The sequence below is a fragment of the Elephantulus edwardii genome, unplaced genomic scaffold (genome assembly GCF_000299155.1).
Source record: "Elephantulus edwardii isolate Elephantulus edwardi_28Jun2011 unplaced genomic scaffold, EleEdw1.0 scaffold00040, whole genome shotgun sequence".
In the NCBI taxonomy this organism is placed as follows: domain Eukaryota; kingdom Metazoa; phylum Chordata; class Mammalia; order Macroscelidea; family Macroscelididae; genus Elephantulus; species Elephantulus edwardii.
Genome location: NW_006399790.1, coordinates 17,189,109 through 17,206,202, shown reverse-complemented (window position 1 = coordinate 17,206,202; position 17,094 = coordinate 17,189,109). Strand labels below are relative to the sequence as shown.

At 39.4% G+C, this 17,094-nt stretch overlaps 1 protein-coding gene across 2 annotated transcripts in view; it reads left to right on the top strand.

Moving 5' to 3' along the window:
* GRIA3 (glutamate receptor, ionotropic, AMPA 3) overlaps positions 1 to 17,094 on the top strand; it is a 428,954-nt gene that overhangs the window by 108,632 nt on the left and 303,228 nt on the right. For both annotated transcript variants that reach the window (XM_006885062.1, XM_006885063.1), the window contains exon 3: positions 9,864 to 10,103. In XM_006885062.1, coding sequence (XP_006885124.1) covers positions 9,864 to 10,103 — 240 coding nt within the window. The remainder of the gene's footprint in view (positions 1 to 9,863; positions 10,104 to 17,094) is intronic.

The window sequence follows — 17,094 nt, the reverse complement described above, 5'->3', positions numbered from 1 at the left end:
AAGTAAAGCTGTGCTACATGGGGACTCAATGTGAAAATGAGTGCAATACTTGCTTGAGGGACAGTACCAGGAGCCAGCTGAGGGCTAACCCTATTACTAAGAAGTGGATTCTGACTCACAGTGACCCTACAGGACAGGGGAGAACTACTCCATAGGGTCACGAAGGCTGTAAATCTTTACAAAAGCAGATTGCCTCATCTTTCTCCCTTGGAATGACTGGTGGGTTTGGCCTGCAGCCCAAAGGGAGCTGGCAAGAGGAAAGACACAAAGAAAGAACTATTTAGTCCTCATTTTATGTATAAGAGGCATTGTGCTAAGAATTTTCCATGCATCATCTCATTTCATCCTCACCTTATGACAATAATAAAAAAACCACATTTATCATTATGATACACTTTATATTCTACTTATTTGTCTGATTTATCATCTTTTCCCTCCCTTACTGATACATAAATTCTATGAGATCTTTCTTATTTCTGAATTACTCAACATCTATCACAGTGTGTGGTACATTAAAAAAAAAAAAGCACACCACCAAAACCACCATTTAACAAAATCAAACCAATGTCATCAAGTTGACACCAACTTATGGCAACTCTTCAGTCACAGAGACTTCTCATCTTCTTCCATGGTGAATTCAAACTGTTGACCTTCTGGTGAGCAGCACAACACATTATGTGCTAGGCCATCAGATTGTTATTCTTGTATGGTTATTCTTGTTGTGTGGTGTCGAGTCAGAACTTACACATACAGAGAGGACCCTCCAACAGGTTTTTAGAGTCAGCTAATATCATGGGAGGAGATTATCCCTTTTTTTCCCATGGAACAGCTGGTGGATTTGAAATATCTGTCTTTGGGTTGGCAATGCAACTCCTTTCCACTAGGTCATCAGAGCTCCCTTGCTCCCTTGCCATCAGAATGAGTAGATGCGAAAGAATTATTTGTTTTGTGAATAAACAGATAGACTAGCTGAGCATCTGTTGTATGGCAGGCAATGTAACAGGCACTTCAACTGAAATAAGTAATTTTCATTCTCACAGCAATATTGAAACAGATATAAGGATGATGATGATGATTAATTATTATCATCCTAATTTTATAGATGAAGAAACTGGGTCAGATGCGTAGAGATAAACAATGGACTTAAGATGTTAACCTACATAGTTTAACTCCAAAACCTACCTATGTAATCACTGTCCTATCCTGAGACACAGAGTCATTCAATTTGTGATTGGCAGGGCCAAAATTAGAACTAAGTTCTCACTGTCTTGGAAGGCATTGTCCTTTTTTCTACATTTCATAAATTCAGAAGATTGCCAAGAGAAATGTTTCTTCCATCAGCATTCAACCAAGGACTTGTCTGAGATAAAGAAATGGGGTGGATTCATTAAGCAGTCAGATAAAGGAAATAGATATCCCTCCAAAAGAATTACAAGTCCCAAAAGATCATCTACCTGCCATCAATTTTCATTGCAAGTATTTAGGGCTGAAAGGAACTAAGAGAATATGCAATAGGTAGATCATGACATAGATCATGGAGAAAGTCTTGGTGAATCCAGCCATGCTACTTTGAGTAATATCTAGGCTTTGAAATGAAATCATTCTTTATGTGAGGTGAATCCTGACCCATGATGCCCTAGAAAGCCTTAGAGTAGGTGGTGTGGACAGGGGTGCTGATAAAGAATTTCTAAGAACACTGATTCATAACTAGGGAACTCTGGTAGCTTAGTAATAAGAAATTGTGCTGAGAACAAAAAGGTCAAATCCACCAGCTGCTCCACAAGAGAAAGATGATAAGAAGGCATCAGACTAGTGAAACCAGTTGCAATCCAAAAAGCTCCCTTCATTTGTTCCTTTTCTACATTGTACTTTTTCACATCCACCATCCATCCATCAGTTGGTTGTACTATGGTAGCTTGCATGTTTCTATAGTACTGAGTGCTATGCCACTGGTATTTCACATACTAGGATGGTTATGCATAGCAGACAAGTATCAGCAGACTTCCAGATTGGGACAGAGTAACAAGAAAACCCTGGAGAGAAACTAAAAAAACTAAGCAATAGAGGGGAAATCCCTCTATGAATCATAATAGGATATTGTCTGATTTAGTGCTGGAAAAATCAGCTCCCTAGATGGGAAGGCAAACAAACAAAAATCATGAAGTTGGAATAGGACTTGATATCATTTAGTTCTTTTACACATTAAGGTCACTGTGAGTTGAAGATAACAGCAACTAAGAAAGTATCTACATAAAATTTCATTTGGAGAAAGGATTCCATCATTTAAAGCTATGGTTGAAAACCAGTGAATTAAATTAACTTTATGTTCTTTCCAGCTCAACCATTTAATGAATCTAGAAATATAAAAAACTGTCCTTTGGGTCAATTCACTGTTCCATTTGGCAGTACTTTCTGCAGCCAGGAATAGGCTCAAGGACCACACTATGAGAAGACACTCAAAGGTCCTTTATGCCCTAGTTTCTCATAGAGATGATTAACCTTGTCCTCATATAGCAATTGTCCTTGTACTGAGTTGCTCCTCTCCGAGCTTTCTATTCATTTTACACGTACTGGAGTGTCAACAAAAAGGAGACTTTCAAAAATATGAAATGATACAATGGCTCCAACAGTGGGCTCCAACATAACAATTGTGAGAATGGCAAAGTAGCAGACAGCATCTTGTTTAGCTGTACATAAGGCCACTATGAGTTGGAACCAATTTGATGGCACCTAACAGCAACAACAGTAACTACACACAATAGTCCTTATTTATAGAACAATTGTGTCTTTGTTTTGTATGGAAGAAGAATGTTTATTGATTTTTCTCCTAAAACTCTTCTTGCTGATGTCCAACATTGTGTGTCTGCTTTTTTGGACCACAGTAACTCATTGTTCCCTGAGGATTTGTGTTTGATCTATAATATTCGTAAGTCTTTTACCTGAGTCATGACCAATAGCCGCAAGCCTCTCATACTTTGTTTAGAATTTTTCATTTTCAGTACATTCTCTTTCATCTGCTCACCCACATGTTCTTATAAGGTCTTCATTTGTTTCATTGTTTGAAGATTTTACTAGATCTTTCCTGTAGATAATTCATGAAGATCTAATTGAAGTCTGGTTATATATCTATACAATATTACTCCCTTTTTAAAATGGTTTGGGGCTTTTGTGAAACAAGTAATAAAAATATGGACAATCCTGAGATTATGAATAAGCGTTGTTTCTAAATCTGAAAGTAAAATTTGCTGAGTTAACAGTTGGTATGTATTATCAGTTAGTCAAATGTTTTAGTATAAAGTGTATAATTGCCTATATAAAAACTATTAAAGAAACACTGTCATACACTAAAATATCTTTACAATAATGCAGCAATAATGATAATAATGCTTTGATGTGTGTAGCAAAGTAACACCTTGTTTGTTATTAAGAGTCATTGTATGTACTTCAAATTTTTAATAAAATAGGCTTTTACAAGCCTGATTTATAATTCAGAGTTGTAGGCAAGTTGTAAACTAGACACTGCCTATATGTTGTCTAAGTGTTTTTATATTTTTTAAATGGCCAAGATAATGGCAAATAAAAAATTTAGAATAGTAGTTACCTTAAGAGGAGATGTCAAGACAAAGGGATGGGACAAAGGAGTCACATATAGTAGAAATACATTATTGATATTATTATATAGTTCTTAAGTTGGATACTCATTATAGTCCAAATACTCATAAATTCATTAATATAATAAAATGTGAAAGACTCTGAACTAGTAATGATTTTTTGGTACTGGTAGAAGTTCAAAAAGAGGATTATAAGAATGATACAAGACTTTTTCATTAGCCAATCTTTCACTACCATACTAACATATTTAGTTTTATCTCCTGTCAACACAGATAGCTGACCCTCCCGTGGGATTTTAGAGGCAGTATTAACACGGGAGGAGATTGTCCATCCTTCTTTCATGGACTAGTTGGCAGATTCGAATCGCATGCCTTTGAGATTGCAGTGCAGATTCTTACCACCAGGTCACCAGAGCTTCCTCATTCTAGTCCAAAAACATATAAATTCATGAATATAATAAAATTTGAAAGACTCTGAACTAGTAATGATTTTTTTGGTACTTTTATTTTATTTCCTGCCAACCTTTCAAAAGCTTATGAAACACTAAGTGGCTCACATCTATAGATTTTCCTTTCTCCGAAAATTTTTCCTCTCTCAATGCATGCCCATAAACTAGTCAGGTTGTTAAAAAGATATTGCATTTTCCCAAGAGGCTATCCTTGAATAGTGCTCAGGGATCCTCATTTTTTCCCCTAGGCCTTGCATGTTAGTTTGTATAGATCTGATAATTACTAGCTACCCTTTCAATCATTTTTTTTAAATTTAGTTAATTTTTTATTATTTTAGTAGTTTATTTACAAAATTCAAATACATTGTTTTCCTGAACAGATTCTTCCAATTTCCCTCAATGTCCCACTCATTCAAATTGTGCAACCCCATGATTAATCCCCCTCCTCCCTGCCGCCCCCTGCACATCCTCATTCCTCTGCTTCTACCCTCCCACCCCTCCCTACCTTGAAACCATTATGTTTGTTCCAGCTCCAAGACCTGGGGTTGCCAAGTGAGATACAGGATTTCTGGTTAAAATGGATTTAAAAAAAATAACAATAGTTTTTAAATATAAGTAAGAATTTTGGACATACTTATACTAAAAAAATTAATATTGTTTATCTAAAATTCAAAGTTAAGTGGGAATCCTGTATTTCTACTTGCTACAACTGGGAAACTTACTTCATTTTGGCCAAAAAAAAATTTCTTTTAAGTCATTGTTGGGTGTAAGTCCCAGAGTGTGAGTATTCAAATTGGACTTGGGTTTAAATCCAAACTCTTCTGCTTAAGAGACAATAGTTTTTAGGTTGTAGAATTCTTATCTATAAAATAGGAATAACAGCAATGCCTCATAATGTCATTGCAAAACCGAATGAGATCATATTTGTATAGCACTTAACACAGTGCCTGGACCGTTCCGATTACCTACTGATTGGTATCATTACATGTATTATTGAGATGTTTATGCTGAAGATGAGCCTCAGCCCAGATTTGGCATGGCACTGCAAAATTCTCCTTCTACAGGCTTGCTTTGGGAATGGTGCTCCCTTTTGATATTTCCTTTGGTGATGGCCAAAATGATGTGTAGTGTTCCCTTTCGTATGTCCCATTTGGCCCCTGTCATAAAGCACCACATACTCATTATCTACTTGGCTTCATTCTTTTCATGAAGAGGTGTATGTGTGTGTATATATGTGTTAGAGTTCTTCAAATTGAAGGTGATGGTTTTCAGATGGAGATGCTTAAATGGCTGATAATGACTTTTGCAGCAATACCCTCAAACCAATGATTAATGAATTTGACTGATAAAGGGAAAGAATTCAATCAAAATATGTTTAAAGAGCATACATGGAAAGCAAGAAATCACAGATACTGAGAACTCTATTTCATAAGACAGCAACAGTAAATGGAGTTAATTGGTTTGTCACTCATGTTTCATCCTACTTTACTTTGCTTGGCTCCACAATTGACACTCTTGGTACCAGCATCCAGGAAATTAAGACAAATTGCATTGCAAAAGTCTGCCATCAGAGACCTCTCCAAAGTACTGAAGAGCAATGATGTCAGTCTGGAAACTAAGGTTGCACCTGATACAGTCCATAGTTTATGCAATTATAATGACTATGGATGATAGAAGGGGAATTGATACTTTTGAGCTATGGTGCTGGAGAAGAGTATTGAATATACCATGGACTGTTAGAAAACAAACAGGTTCAACCTGGAGAGGCTTAAACCAGGCTGCTCCTTGGAGACAAGGATTCTGAAGCTTCATCTGAAATACTTTTGACAAGTTGCAAGGAGGGACCAATCCTTGGAGAAGGATACCATACTTGGGAGGGTGGAGGGTCAGTGCAAGAGAGGAAGACCCTTGATGAGATGGATTGATTCAGTGACTGGGGCAATGGGAGTAGGCGTGTCAGAGACAATAAGATTGGCATAGGATAGAGCAGGGTTTAGGGCTATTGTACATAGAGTCGCTATGAGTCGCAGGCAACTAAATGTCACATAACAACAACATCCTACTGTACATGCCTTATGTCCTTTTGATGCTGAAAATATTTTACTGTTCCTCCTCTTAGAAAAGACTTCAGACCCTACTCAATCTATTATCTGATCCACCTGTCTTATCAAAGTTTTCCCATGTGCTTCCCTACTGTCTACACATGTAACCAGAGATATTAATTTATTTTAACATGCCAGTGGCTGAAAAGATTCCATTTAACTCCTCTCTCAAGCCACATATTCTCTTCAAACATTCTAAAGTGTGTTCAAAGCACCAATTTGTCTGTTACTAACAGACAGTAGAGAGCTCTGATGGCCTACTGGTAAGGAATTGCTCTGTCAAACCAAAGGAACACAGCTTGTATCCACCAGTTGCTCTGCAGGAGGATGGGAAATCTCCTCCTGTGCAATTAACTGCTTTGAACAAACTTATCTGCAGGGCAGATCTTGTCTTTCAGTACTTCTAATCAAGCACTGGAGCTCTGGTGGCCTAGTGGCCACAAGCTGCACTGTAATCCCAAAGGCATTCAGTTGACTCTGCAGGAGGATGGGCAGTCTCCTCCTGTGTGATTAACTGCCTCTGAAAACCCACCTGAGGGTCAGCTATGGGTTGGTTCTGGTTCTATGGTACACAACAACAACGAAACATCAATCAAGTACTGGCCAAAGGTGGAATTACACACTTTCTAAATCTACAATATCCAGTGTTCATTTCTATCATACATTTTTTTCATCCCCTTCCACTTTTAAAAAATTGATTTGCATATACCCACTCATACACACTGTGCTTTATTGTGTCCAACACAATCCCTTATGCACTATATGATTAACTATAACCTACTCATGTCTATTATCATACTGTCCCCCTAAGTCCCCACTGTACCTTTCCCCACTTGGTCTCCTCTCCTCCACCCACCAGTCTCCACTATCCAAGTAGTCATCTCTCCTTCCTCCTTTTCTACCACTCCCTCCTCTTCCTTCCCCCCCCCTTTTTGGTTTTCATGCAAAAACTTGTTTCCATTGTGTTTCATTCATATACACTGTGTTTAGTACAATCTTTATTTTATACTGTTTCATACAATAGTTCATATATATTGTATTTTATAGAATTTCCATTCATCTGTGCCTATTATTACACTGTCCCTTCAAATCCTCATTGAATGCTTCCTATTCCTTCACCTCCTCTAATATCCACCCACTAAACTCTGCTATCCTAGTGATTTCGACCCTTCCCCTTCCTATTTTCCCTTTCCCCTTTTGGACATTTATACACATATTAATAGTTATCCTTCTATTTTTACGGTGATGGTCTTATACAGTATTTGTCCTTATGAGACAGAGTTCACTCAGCATTAGGCTTTCTAGACTCTCCCCTGCTATTCAGTATTTTTCAAAATCATTGCTTCTGAGTGCTGCATAGTATTCCATCATGTGAATGTGCCACAATTTCACAACCCATTCGTTTGTTGATGGACATTTGGGCTCTTTCCATTTTCTTGTCATTGTGAATAATGCTTCTATATACAGAGGTGGACATAGCACCATTCTTGTCTCAATTCTAAATTCCTTGGGGTGTATTCCTAGCAATATAATAGCTGAATCACATGGGACTTCTATGTTCAGTTTTTTGAGGAAATGCCAGACTGCCTTCTAGAACGGATGTGCATGAGAGTTCCAGTCTCTCCACATCCTCTCCAACATTTATTGCTTGCTGTCTTGTCTTGTCAAACTTCCTCCTGCTACTGGAGTGAGATGATATCTTCTTGTTGTTTTTATTTGCATCTCTCTGACTGCCAGTGATTTTGAGCATTTCCTCCTGTGTCTGTTAGCCATCTGAATGTCTTTCTTTCTGAAAAGTATTTTCATGGTTTTTGCTCATTGGATTTCTCCAATTTAAGAAAACAAAAATTCTCACCAACTGAACCAATAAATATTATTATAAATGGTAAAATATTGAAAGATTTCATTTATTCATTTCTGTAATCAACATTCATGGGAGCAGTAGCCAAGAAATCGAAGAATGTATTTCAATGTGCAGAGCAGTTGCTCAGGATCTCTTTAAAGTGCTAGAGCAAAAACATCACTTTAAAGATTAAGGTGCATCTACTCAAGCCATGCTATATTCAGTTGTTTCATATGCATATGAAAGTTGGACAATGAACAGAGAAGACTGAAGAAGAATTGATGCCTTTGGATTATTGTATTGTTGAAGAATACATAATCTACCACAGACCACCAAAAGAACAAATAAATCTGTTTTTGAGGAAGTGTAGCCAGAATGGTCCTGAGAGGCAAACATGGTGAGACTTCATCTCATATACTTTGGGCACATTGTCAGGTAAGGCTGATCCTTTGAAAAAGACATCATGCTTGGAAAATGAGAAAGTAAAAAAGAAGAACCTCAACAAGATGGATTAACACAATGGCTATAACAGTGAAGTTCAACACAGCAGAGATTGTGAAGAGAGCACAGGATCAGACGAAGTTTTGTACTATTGTACATAGAGTTACTAGGACATGGAGTCAACAGCAACAGCCAAAGGCTCATCTTTCTAAAGGACTTCCTGGAATAGAAAATCCTCTTGGGTCATACAAACAATGTCTACTTCGCTATTAGATATCTGAGTGCTCAATTACTAGCCAAACTCACCTAGAGATGCCTGCAAACACAGACCTGGTGATCTACTTCTGCAAGGTCACAGCCTTTAAACCTTATGGAGCAGTCATACTGTGACACAGATGGGATCACAATCAATTAGAATCAACTCAATGACAATAGATCTTTCATTTGCATCCTATCTTAAGGGTCTAAATCACAATGAAGTTGGGATAAAAACATATGTAATCTAGCAGACATATTAATAGTTTATCTACATCATCAGCCATCATGGTCATCTATTCGAAAAAGCACTGACACCATGAGACAAAAGACAGTCCTATCTTCCCCACACCCTCAAGAAATAAACAGGCCTTTATTGCATGGTCTGAGAGGGACACCAAGTGACCATGCACAGAGAAGGTCAAGATAGTGAGAAAGCAGACAAGGACAATTCCCTTTTATAGGGTGTTTTAGGGAGGTCTAGGGAAGATGGTATTTTGCTAGGAATTTGGGGTATACGTTCTGTTCATTAGGACAATCATATCTTCAAGAGTCCAGAATAAGAGTTGCATAGTAAAGTGGTTTGGGTGGGTGGGGGCTGTACAACAATGAAAGAATTTTTTTCCAAAGAAAAAAGTGCACAGGGGTTGGGGGGTGAGGCGGGGGAACAAGGAGGAAAATGTGTAACCATGAATGAATGGAAATTTTTTAAAAAGAATATGGTCAAACCTATTAATACCAAATATACATTTTCTAAAAAAAAAAATAAAAAGACAGTCTTATATTGAAGGGACCTGGGTACACCTAGAGGTCCCTGGCAAGCAGTGGTGTGAAAATAAGCGTGCTGAGTGCCTTGGGAATGGGATAAAAAGATTGCTGAAAGAGTGTATGACAGCCTTCACCTTGTTCTTTCACATGTATTCTTGGAGTTCTGTTCATGATGTACATAGAGAACTAACTACATTGACTTAAGAGTAGGTACTAACTTACTCTTCTTTTCCTTGGCAAGAAGGTTCCCCAAGATTTTCAGAAACCATTGTTTTCTTTTGTGACTGGTAATGTAGAGCTAGTGCCTAACTGTGCACAGCATTTCCAGCCCTATAGGCTGCAACAAGGGACCACAGAATTTTTGACATTTTCCTCTCTCTATTTCTCATTACAGTCTGCTCCCAATTCTCGAGAGGGGTGTATGCCATCTTTGGATTCTATGACCAGATGTCAATGAACACCCTGACCTCCTTCTGCGGGGCCCTGCACACGTCCTTTGTCACGCCCAGTTTCCCCACTGACGCAGATGTGCAGTTTGTCATCCAGATGCGCCCAGCCTTGAAGGGTGCTATTCTGAGTCTTCTGGGTCACTACAAGTGGGAGAAGTTCGTGTACCTCTATGACACAGAAAGAGGTAAGCAAAAGCAGCTCCTCTCTTCTTTGGTTATTTATTTAACAGTGGTATTTAACCTTCTGCAACTCATGTTCCATTTTCTCCCAATGAATAAAATCACACACTCTCTTTGAATTTATTTGACATGCAAAACAAACTGAAGATCAAAAAAAAAATCGAGGCAATGGTGATTTTCAAGTCTAATTTTTCAAAGTGTACATGTCCTCTTCCAGTGACCCCTGGACAGAGGTTTAGACTGCTCTCCTGGTTATTTAGTCACTGTTGTTGAAAAAGATTCCTTCTCCAAAAAGGGAATCTAGACTGAAATACACCGAGAAAATGCACCCTTGTCTAAAATGGAGAGAGAAATAAGCTGAGTTAGTTTGTTTCCTGCTTCCAGGGCTTGTTGCACCAGATTGCATTAGGCCTTCCACCACCAGGGGATTAACCTGATGAAATATATCTGATATTTCATCATCAGATAATAGCCTGATGAAAATAATCAACAGAAACATGCTAAAGTTGATGTTTTGGGATAGAAGGTTTTTCTAAAGAGAGATAATATGTGGAAGAGACCCTCTGTTGAAACAGTCTATAAGATTAAGGATATTATCTTGAAGATGATACGGTTGTTGTTGTGATGTGCTGAACACTGTCAAGTAAGTGGTAATTATTAATCAGCTAAACACACAAATCATAAATCAGCTAAACAGATTTCTCCACAGTGTAGTTATCTTTGAGGGTTTGTTTTTTTTTAAAAAAAATCAAGGGATCATTTCAAAAGACAATGTTACTTTATCAACTGTTTGCTCTAACTCTGGTCATAGGCCTGAGGATGGTTCTCTCTGACTTAGGATACCAGGGAAGGAATTCCTTCTTGGTAACTTAACTGGAATGGCTATTTATCTCTTGGAAGCTCAGCTCACTCTTTACTTTCACTTGCTGCTTCATCAAAACCTATCAGCAAATACTAAGGCCTGTGTTTGCCTATTACGTTTATCTTTACACGTCATAAATTGTCATGAACTTGAAGCAGGAGACCAGAGGACTAGTTCAAGCTCTCTGTTCTTGACCAATTTTGGAAGCTCCAGGAGCCTTGGAATTTTTATCTAAAGTGAAGTGTGTCCCTTCTTAATGTAATTTTCTCTGATTTTGAAATTTGTAGGACATTATACCAGACACAGGACACTTGATCTTGCTACTAACCCCAACCTATATATTATCAGTTTATTAGTCAATTCTACAAACTGTTATCAACACCCAATAGTGTGCTCAAATCCTGTGATAGATGCTATGTATGCTATCATTTAAATGTGAGTGGACAGAAAAGACATTGACGAAATTATTCACAAACAACACAGAACAATATGAAATTCAGTGCTACACAACATGATACTGGCTCTGGCTGCTATAAAAAATGTGGAAAGACAGCACTTTGGAAAAGTAGAGTTGTCAGAGAGGCTTGCTGTAGGAACTGGACCTTGAAAGACAGGCAAATTTTTGGATTGCAAGTGAGAACAGAGACGAGGGCAGGGAAAACAGCATGAACAAAGGACAGGGTTAGAAAAGAGTATTGTGTGTTCATGTAGAGCCTTGCCTAGCTAGAGTACCAAAATCACCTGAATATTTAATTCACAACTTACTAAACTTCATTTCATTTCTCAGACACTGAGGATGAATTAATCTACTTTTATGAACTGTACACAATGCAGTCTGGTGCACTAACCAGTTGATTCCAATTCTTGGGTACCTCCTCTTGATTACTGAAGTTTCAGAATTATATGACTAACTTTTTCTTCTAAGGCTCCTCTTATAAACCTTAACTGTCAATATTTTGGCTGGTTTTCATGTGTGTTAGCCATTTACACCAGCAGGGATTATACAATGCATAGCAATCTAACTTTTATAATTGATCTGAAAAGTGTAAAATCGAAGAGCTTCTCTCATGAAACTTTTTTTAAAAATTTTTTTAATTTTTATTTTTATTCTTTTTGTGTGAGTGTACCGTCAAATCAGATCTGACTGGTACAGGAGGAGATTGTCCCTCCTTCCCCGGCAGAGCACCTGGTGGATTCGAACCGTGTGCCTCTGGGATTGTAGTTGCAGCTCCTTGCCACTAGGCCACCAGAGCTCCCCGAAACTTTTTTAAAACTAAAGATTAGTTCTACTGTCACCTCCTATAGACACAAGAACACAAGTTACAATTAATGTATTTCTTTTTCTTTTACTTTTCTGCTCACTAGCTCTCTATTAGATGAAAGCAAGTAAAAGTCAGTCTATGTCTGGTTTTATCCTTGAATTTTCCTTCAAATCATATCACTAAAGAGTTTGGATAATGCTGTGATCTCAGAGTCAAAAGAAATCTCCTTTCTGATTTGTATTTGTTCATAATCTTTCCACCATAGCTTTTTAACTGGTAGGGCTAATCCGCTCTGCTTAAGAGACACTAATATTCTCCATCAGCCTTTACACTCATTTCCCTTTGGATAGCCTTCCTAAAACGTGGCACCATGGCCATGTTTCAAATCTTCCAGTGGCTTTCTTTTGCCCACCTTGAAACTAATGCGCTCTATTCTTCATGATTCCATAATTATGCCTTAACCAGTTAACAAATCTGTTTTTCCTCTGCTACAAGCAGATTCCATTTCCCCAATTGCCCAAATGTACCATAACAATGCCTACCTCAGCAACATCATTTCTCCTACTACTGCTCAAATTCCTCTCCTTCATCTCAATTATTAAAATCTTGCTGGTTTTTCCATTCTTCAAAACATAACTAAAACTCTATCGTCACCCCCCCCCCCACCGCCACGAGTCGTCCTTGAGGATTCCAGCTCACAGCAACTCATCTTTCATTGCTCCCTTCAATAGGTGCTATGGTTATGATTAACTGGATAGGCATGGTTCCTTCTCTTAGAAGGCTCTTAGAATCCTCTTCTTTTTTTTTTTTTTTAGATTTTATTTCTTTACGTATTTTCTTTCTGTGTACCATCAAATCTGATCCGACTGGCACAGGAAGAAGTTGCCCCTCCTTCTCCAGCAGAGCATCTGTGGATCTGAACTGTGAGCCTTCAGTATTGCAGTGCAGCTTCTTGCCACTAGACCACCAGAGCTCCCTATAAACCTTTAACCACATATTCAGAAAAGATGCTATGGAGGAAATGAAGAAACAGACAATCATGGATGAACACTAATCTAAAAAGCATGGTCAATGAGAAGAGGATGTTTAAACTGAGAACTGAAGGGTGAGAAGTAGGAAGCCATGGGAGTAGTTCAGAGAAAGTGTTATAAGCAGAGGAAAGAGGGTGTGCGAAGGCTCTGTGATAGAGAAGAGCTTGGCACATTGGAGGAACTGAAAGAAGACCTGTGTGGCTAAAAGATAGTGAAGAGAGAAAGCTGATATGATAGTGGATTTAAATGAGCCTGTGAAGGTAGACAGGAGCCAGATCATATCCCAAAGTGTGGACAAAAGACATGCTAAGGAGTTTGGGTTCTATTTTAACTTCAATGTAAAGCCATTGGATGACTTTGGGTAGGGGTTGTCACGCGTTGATGCCCTGGGGTAGAATAAGCAAGCACTCAACTGCTAACTGAAAGGTTGGCAGAGTGAGTTCACCTAAAGATATCCACTTTATCAGGAAGCTCTGGTGGTGTAGTCCACAGGGTATTGTGCGGCTCACCAAGAGGCGCCATCTGAGAGAAATAGGGTGAGTATACTCCTGTCAACATTTACGGCCTCAGAAACCTGATGGAGGGTTGCTATGAATCAGAACTCACTCAAAGGTGATGAATTTTAATCTTTTGAGAGGTGCCTCAGAAGAAAGGCCTACCATTCTACTTCCAAAAAAGTCAGACACTGGTGGAGCACTCTTCCAACATAGGAGTCAGAATCAACTTGATAAAAATGAATTTTAGTAACAGGATATGATTTCAGTTTCTGTGGAGAACAGCATGTGGTACAAGAGTGAAAGAAGGGAGGCCAATTCAAAGGCCATTGCAGCCGCCCAGGTGAGAAATCACCATGGCTTGCTTGGCTTACACTGGAGAGGAAGAAAAGTGGATGGAGTAAAAATATATCTTGGGAATAGAACCAACAAGACTTGAAGACAGATTGGCTGTGGGAGGTGAGGCAGAGGAAGGGTTCGTGGCTGATCCTGAAGCTTTTAACTAAAGAGACTGGGTAGGTGAGAGTGCTGTCTACTGAGGTGACTGGATGGGAGGAAGACTAGTCTTGCAGAACAGATAGCTCTTCAGCCTCTGAAGACCCACAGAACTCTTTTGTTTGTGTTATTTACTTGGCACTGGGTCAAACTGTTTCCTGTTGTTATTTCAATGAGTCTTCTATATCCTTTCTTAAGCCCCTTTTCTCCAGCCAGATGATAAATGTTTGAGAGGCCCCTAGATATATACTTTATACCTCTTCTGGCACATGGCTTAATCTGGACACCTAATGAACATTTTCCTATCCTACAACTGATTTTTCAAGAATAAGCTCCAGGTCTGGTTTTTAACATTGGGCTGAAAGAAAAAGAACAGAACAGAGAAGTAGAGGAGGGGCTCTGGGGGGAAGGAGGGAGAAAGGAAGCTCAATTTTAAAATGAAACTATTTGCTAGAGATTTTTCTTTAAACAGTCATGCAAATGTTGACTCTGTGTATCCTCACGTTTTTGTGTATCGTCACATGATGATCGTGTATGGCTTTAGTAATAAAAATCATAGGGTGAAATGAAATGGCAAAATCTAATTTGAGAATATTTGAAATTCTATATGAGAGAGGTGGAAGGGAAAGAGAGAGGAAAGAGGTATTCCTGATCACCTCCAAATAAGCTAGAGATGCAGACGATGTACTTCCACTGTATATGGGCTGAGATGACTGAAGGAGCTGAGATGTGGGGTGGGTGTCTGAAGCCATTTAAAAGATGTGTGGTACAATCAGGGTATTGTTACCTCTGAAAATATGAAGCACTGAGACGTCCTGGGCTTTCACGGCCATGCTTTGATTTCTGTCTGTGGAGAAAGGTTTGATTTTGTGTTCGCAGTGCATCATTTTGAAGCTGAGCGACTCAAACACCGCTTTGGTTCATGAATGCAAAATTGAAAATTGAACTCTTTTTTTTTTATTTTGAAAATTGAAATCTTGATGTTTATATACATTAAAGGTTTGGCTCTCAGAAAAATTAGGAGGTTGACTAGGTGTGTCATTTGCCACTTCTGTAACCTCTCTTCTTAATTGACACCCCTGTCCTCACTTATGCAGGGATCCTTACTCTGACACTTGTCCACCTCTGACCTTCCTGGCAGGAGGAGAGCCATAGCTGTCTCTGTTCCAAGCTGCCTCTGATGCCTTCAGTAAAGGACACAAACAAAAAAGCCACATAGTCCATCACCCTGTACTTTCCTGCCCTGCATCTGCATCTTGTTCTCACTGATTCATAATCTTTCTTTGCTAGTGACGAAAGCTCTGTGGGCCTATGGCTATTTACGGCGCTCCGGTACAAATCTTGTTGCTAAACCAAAGGCTGGGCGTTACTAGCGGTTCAAAGCCCCCAACTGCTCCTTAAGAGACCAATGGGCAGTCTCCTCCCATTAAGGTTAACAATCTCAGAAATCCCGGCAGACAGTTGCGGTAACAATGGCAGTAAGAGTTTAAACAACTTAAAGCGCTCTTGGACAGTGCAAGAGAGGAAGACCCTGGATGAGGTAGATTGAGTCAGTGACTGGGGTAATGGGGGAAGGTGTGTCAGAGACAATAAGGTTGGTGCAGGATAGAGTAGGATTCAGAGCTGCTGCACATGGGGTCACTATGAGACACAAGCGACTCAATGGCACATAACAACAAATCGCTTTGGTGGCACAGTGTGTCTTGTGCTGCTAACCAAAAGACTGCATGTTTCAGGCAGTTCCAATCCACCAGAAGCTCAGCAGAAGAAAAATGGAAAGTCTCCTTCCATTAAGATTTACAACTTTGGAGACCCAATGGAGGGTCTCTATAGGTCAGAATTGACCCCCCAACAGTGACGTTAATGACTTAATGTATTATTGCATTCAAGACGGGGGAAGGAGAGGGGAATAAACGTGTCAGGCAAGGCCTTCTGTGACCATAAAGCCTTAATCCAAGGTGTAATTTCCTAATCCTGAGATCCCAGGCACCACAATTGTAGTTTTAGCGGTCTTAGATGCCCTCCTTTCTATAAAGTCCTAAAGCCATGCCAGGGAATTAGCCACCTTTTCCAGTTTTCTATGAAACTTATGGGTGTAGCTCTCCATGGTGTTAGCATTTCCCCCAGCAAAGCAACATACCTGAGAACTGCAGCCAGACTCTCTTGTGCACCTGAAACTCTCCTTGGCTTCAATGGGCACAGCCCACAGAGATAAAAGGCCCTGGCCCAGGCTGTGGCTCTCAGCTTAGATAATGAGATAATAGCTCTAGGTGCCCTTTGAGGCAAGTAGTCCCTACCTTCTTTCCGGTGTTCAATAAACTCCTGCTGTCTCCCATTCTCCGCCTGAAACTCCCTACTCAGTTCCCAAGTAACTCTCTGGAGGTCCACAGCCTTCTAACAGATTTCTGTTCATTCTAGAAGGTTGTAGCAGGAACTTGGGCAATTGTAACAAGTAGTCAATCAATCAACAAATAATTAGCAGGCATTTCCTGGTGCTAGTTTGTGCTAAGCCACTGATGGGGTTTGAAAAGAGGCAGAATTAGGTCCTGCCTTTGAGCAGTTGACAGTCCCATTGATGTAACAGTGATTTATTGCAGGGGCCTGGGGGGAAAAAAATGAATTTTTTAAACCAATTGCTCCAGTGTCCGCCAATGACATTTGCATTCATTAGGGCAGGCACCTTGTGGCAAGATGAAAGAGTGGCCAGATAACGGGGAAAGTGGGGGAAATATTGGAAGGTCTTGAAGGGCTGATGAGGTAAAGAGATTCCTCAAGACAAGGAAAAAAAGGCCTTTCCTCAGAGAGCTGTGAAGCTTATCAGGCAGTCTGCATTTGGACTCAACCAAGTAATA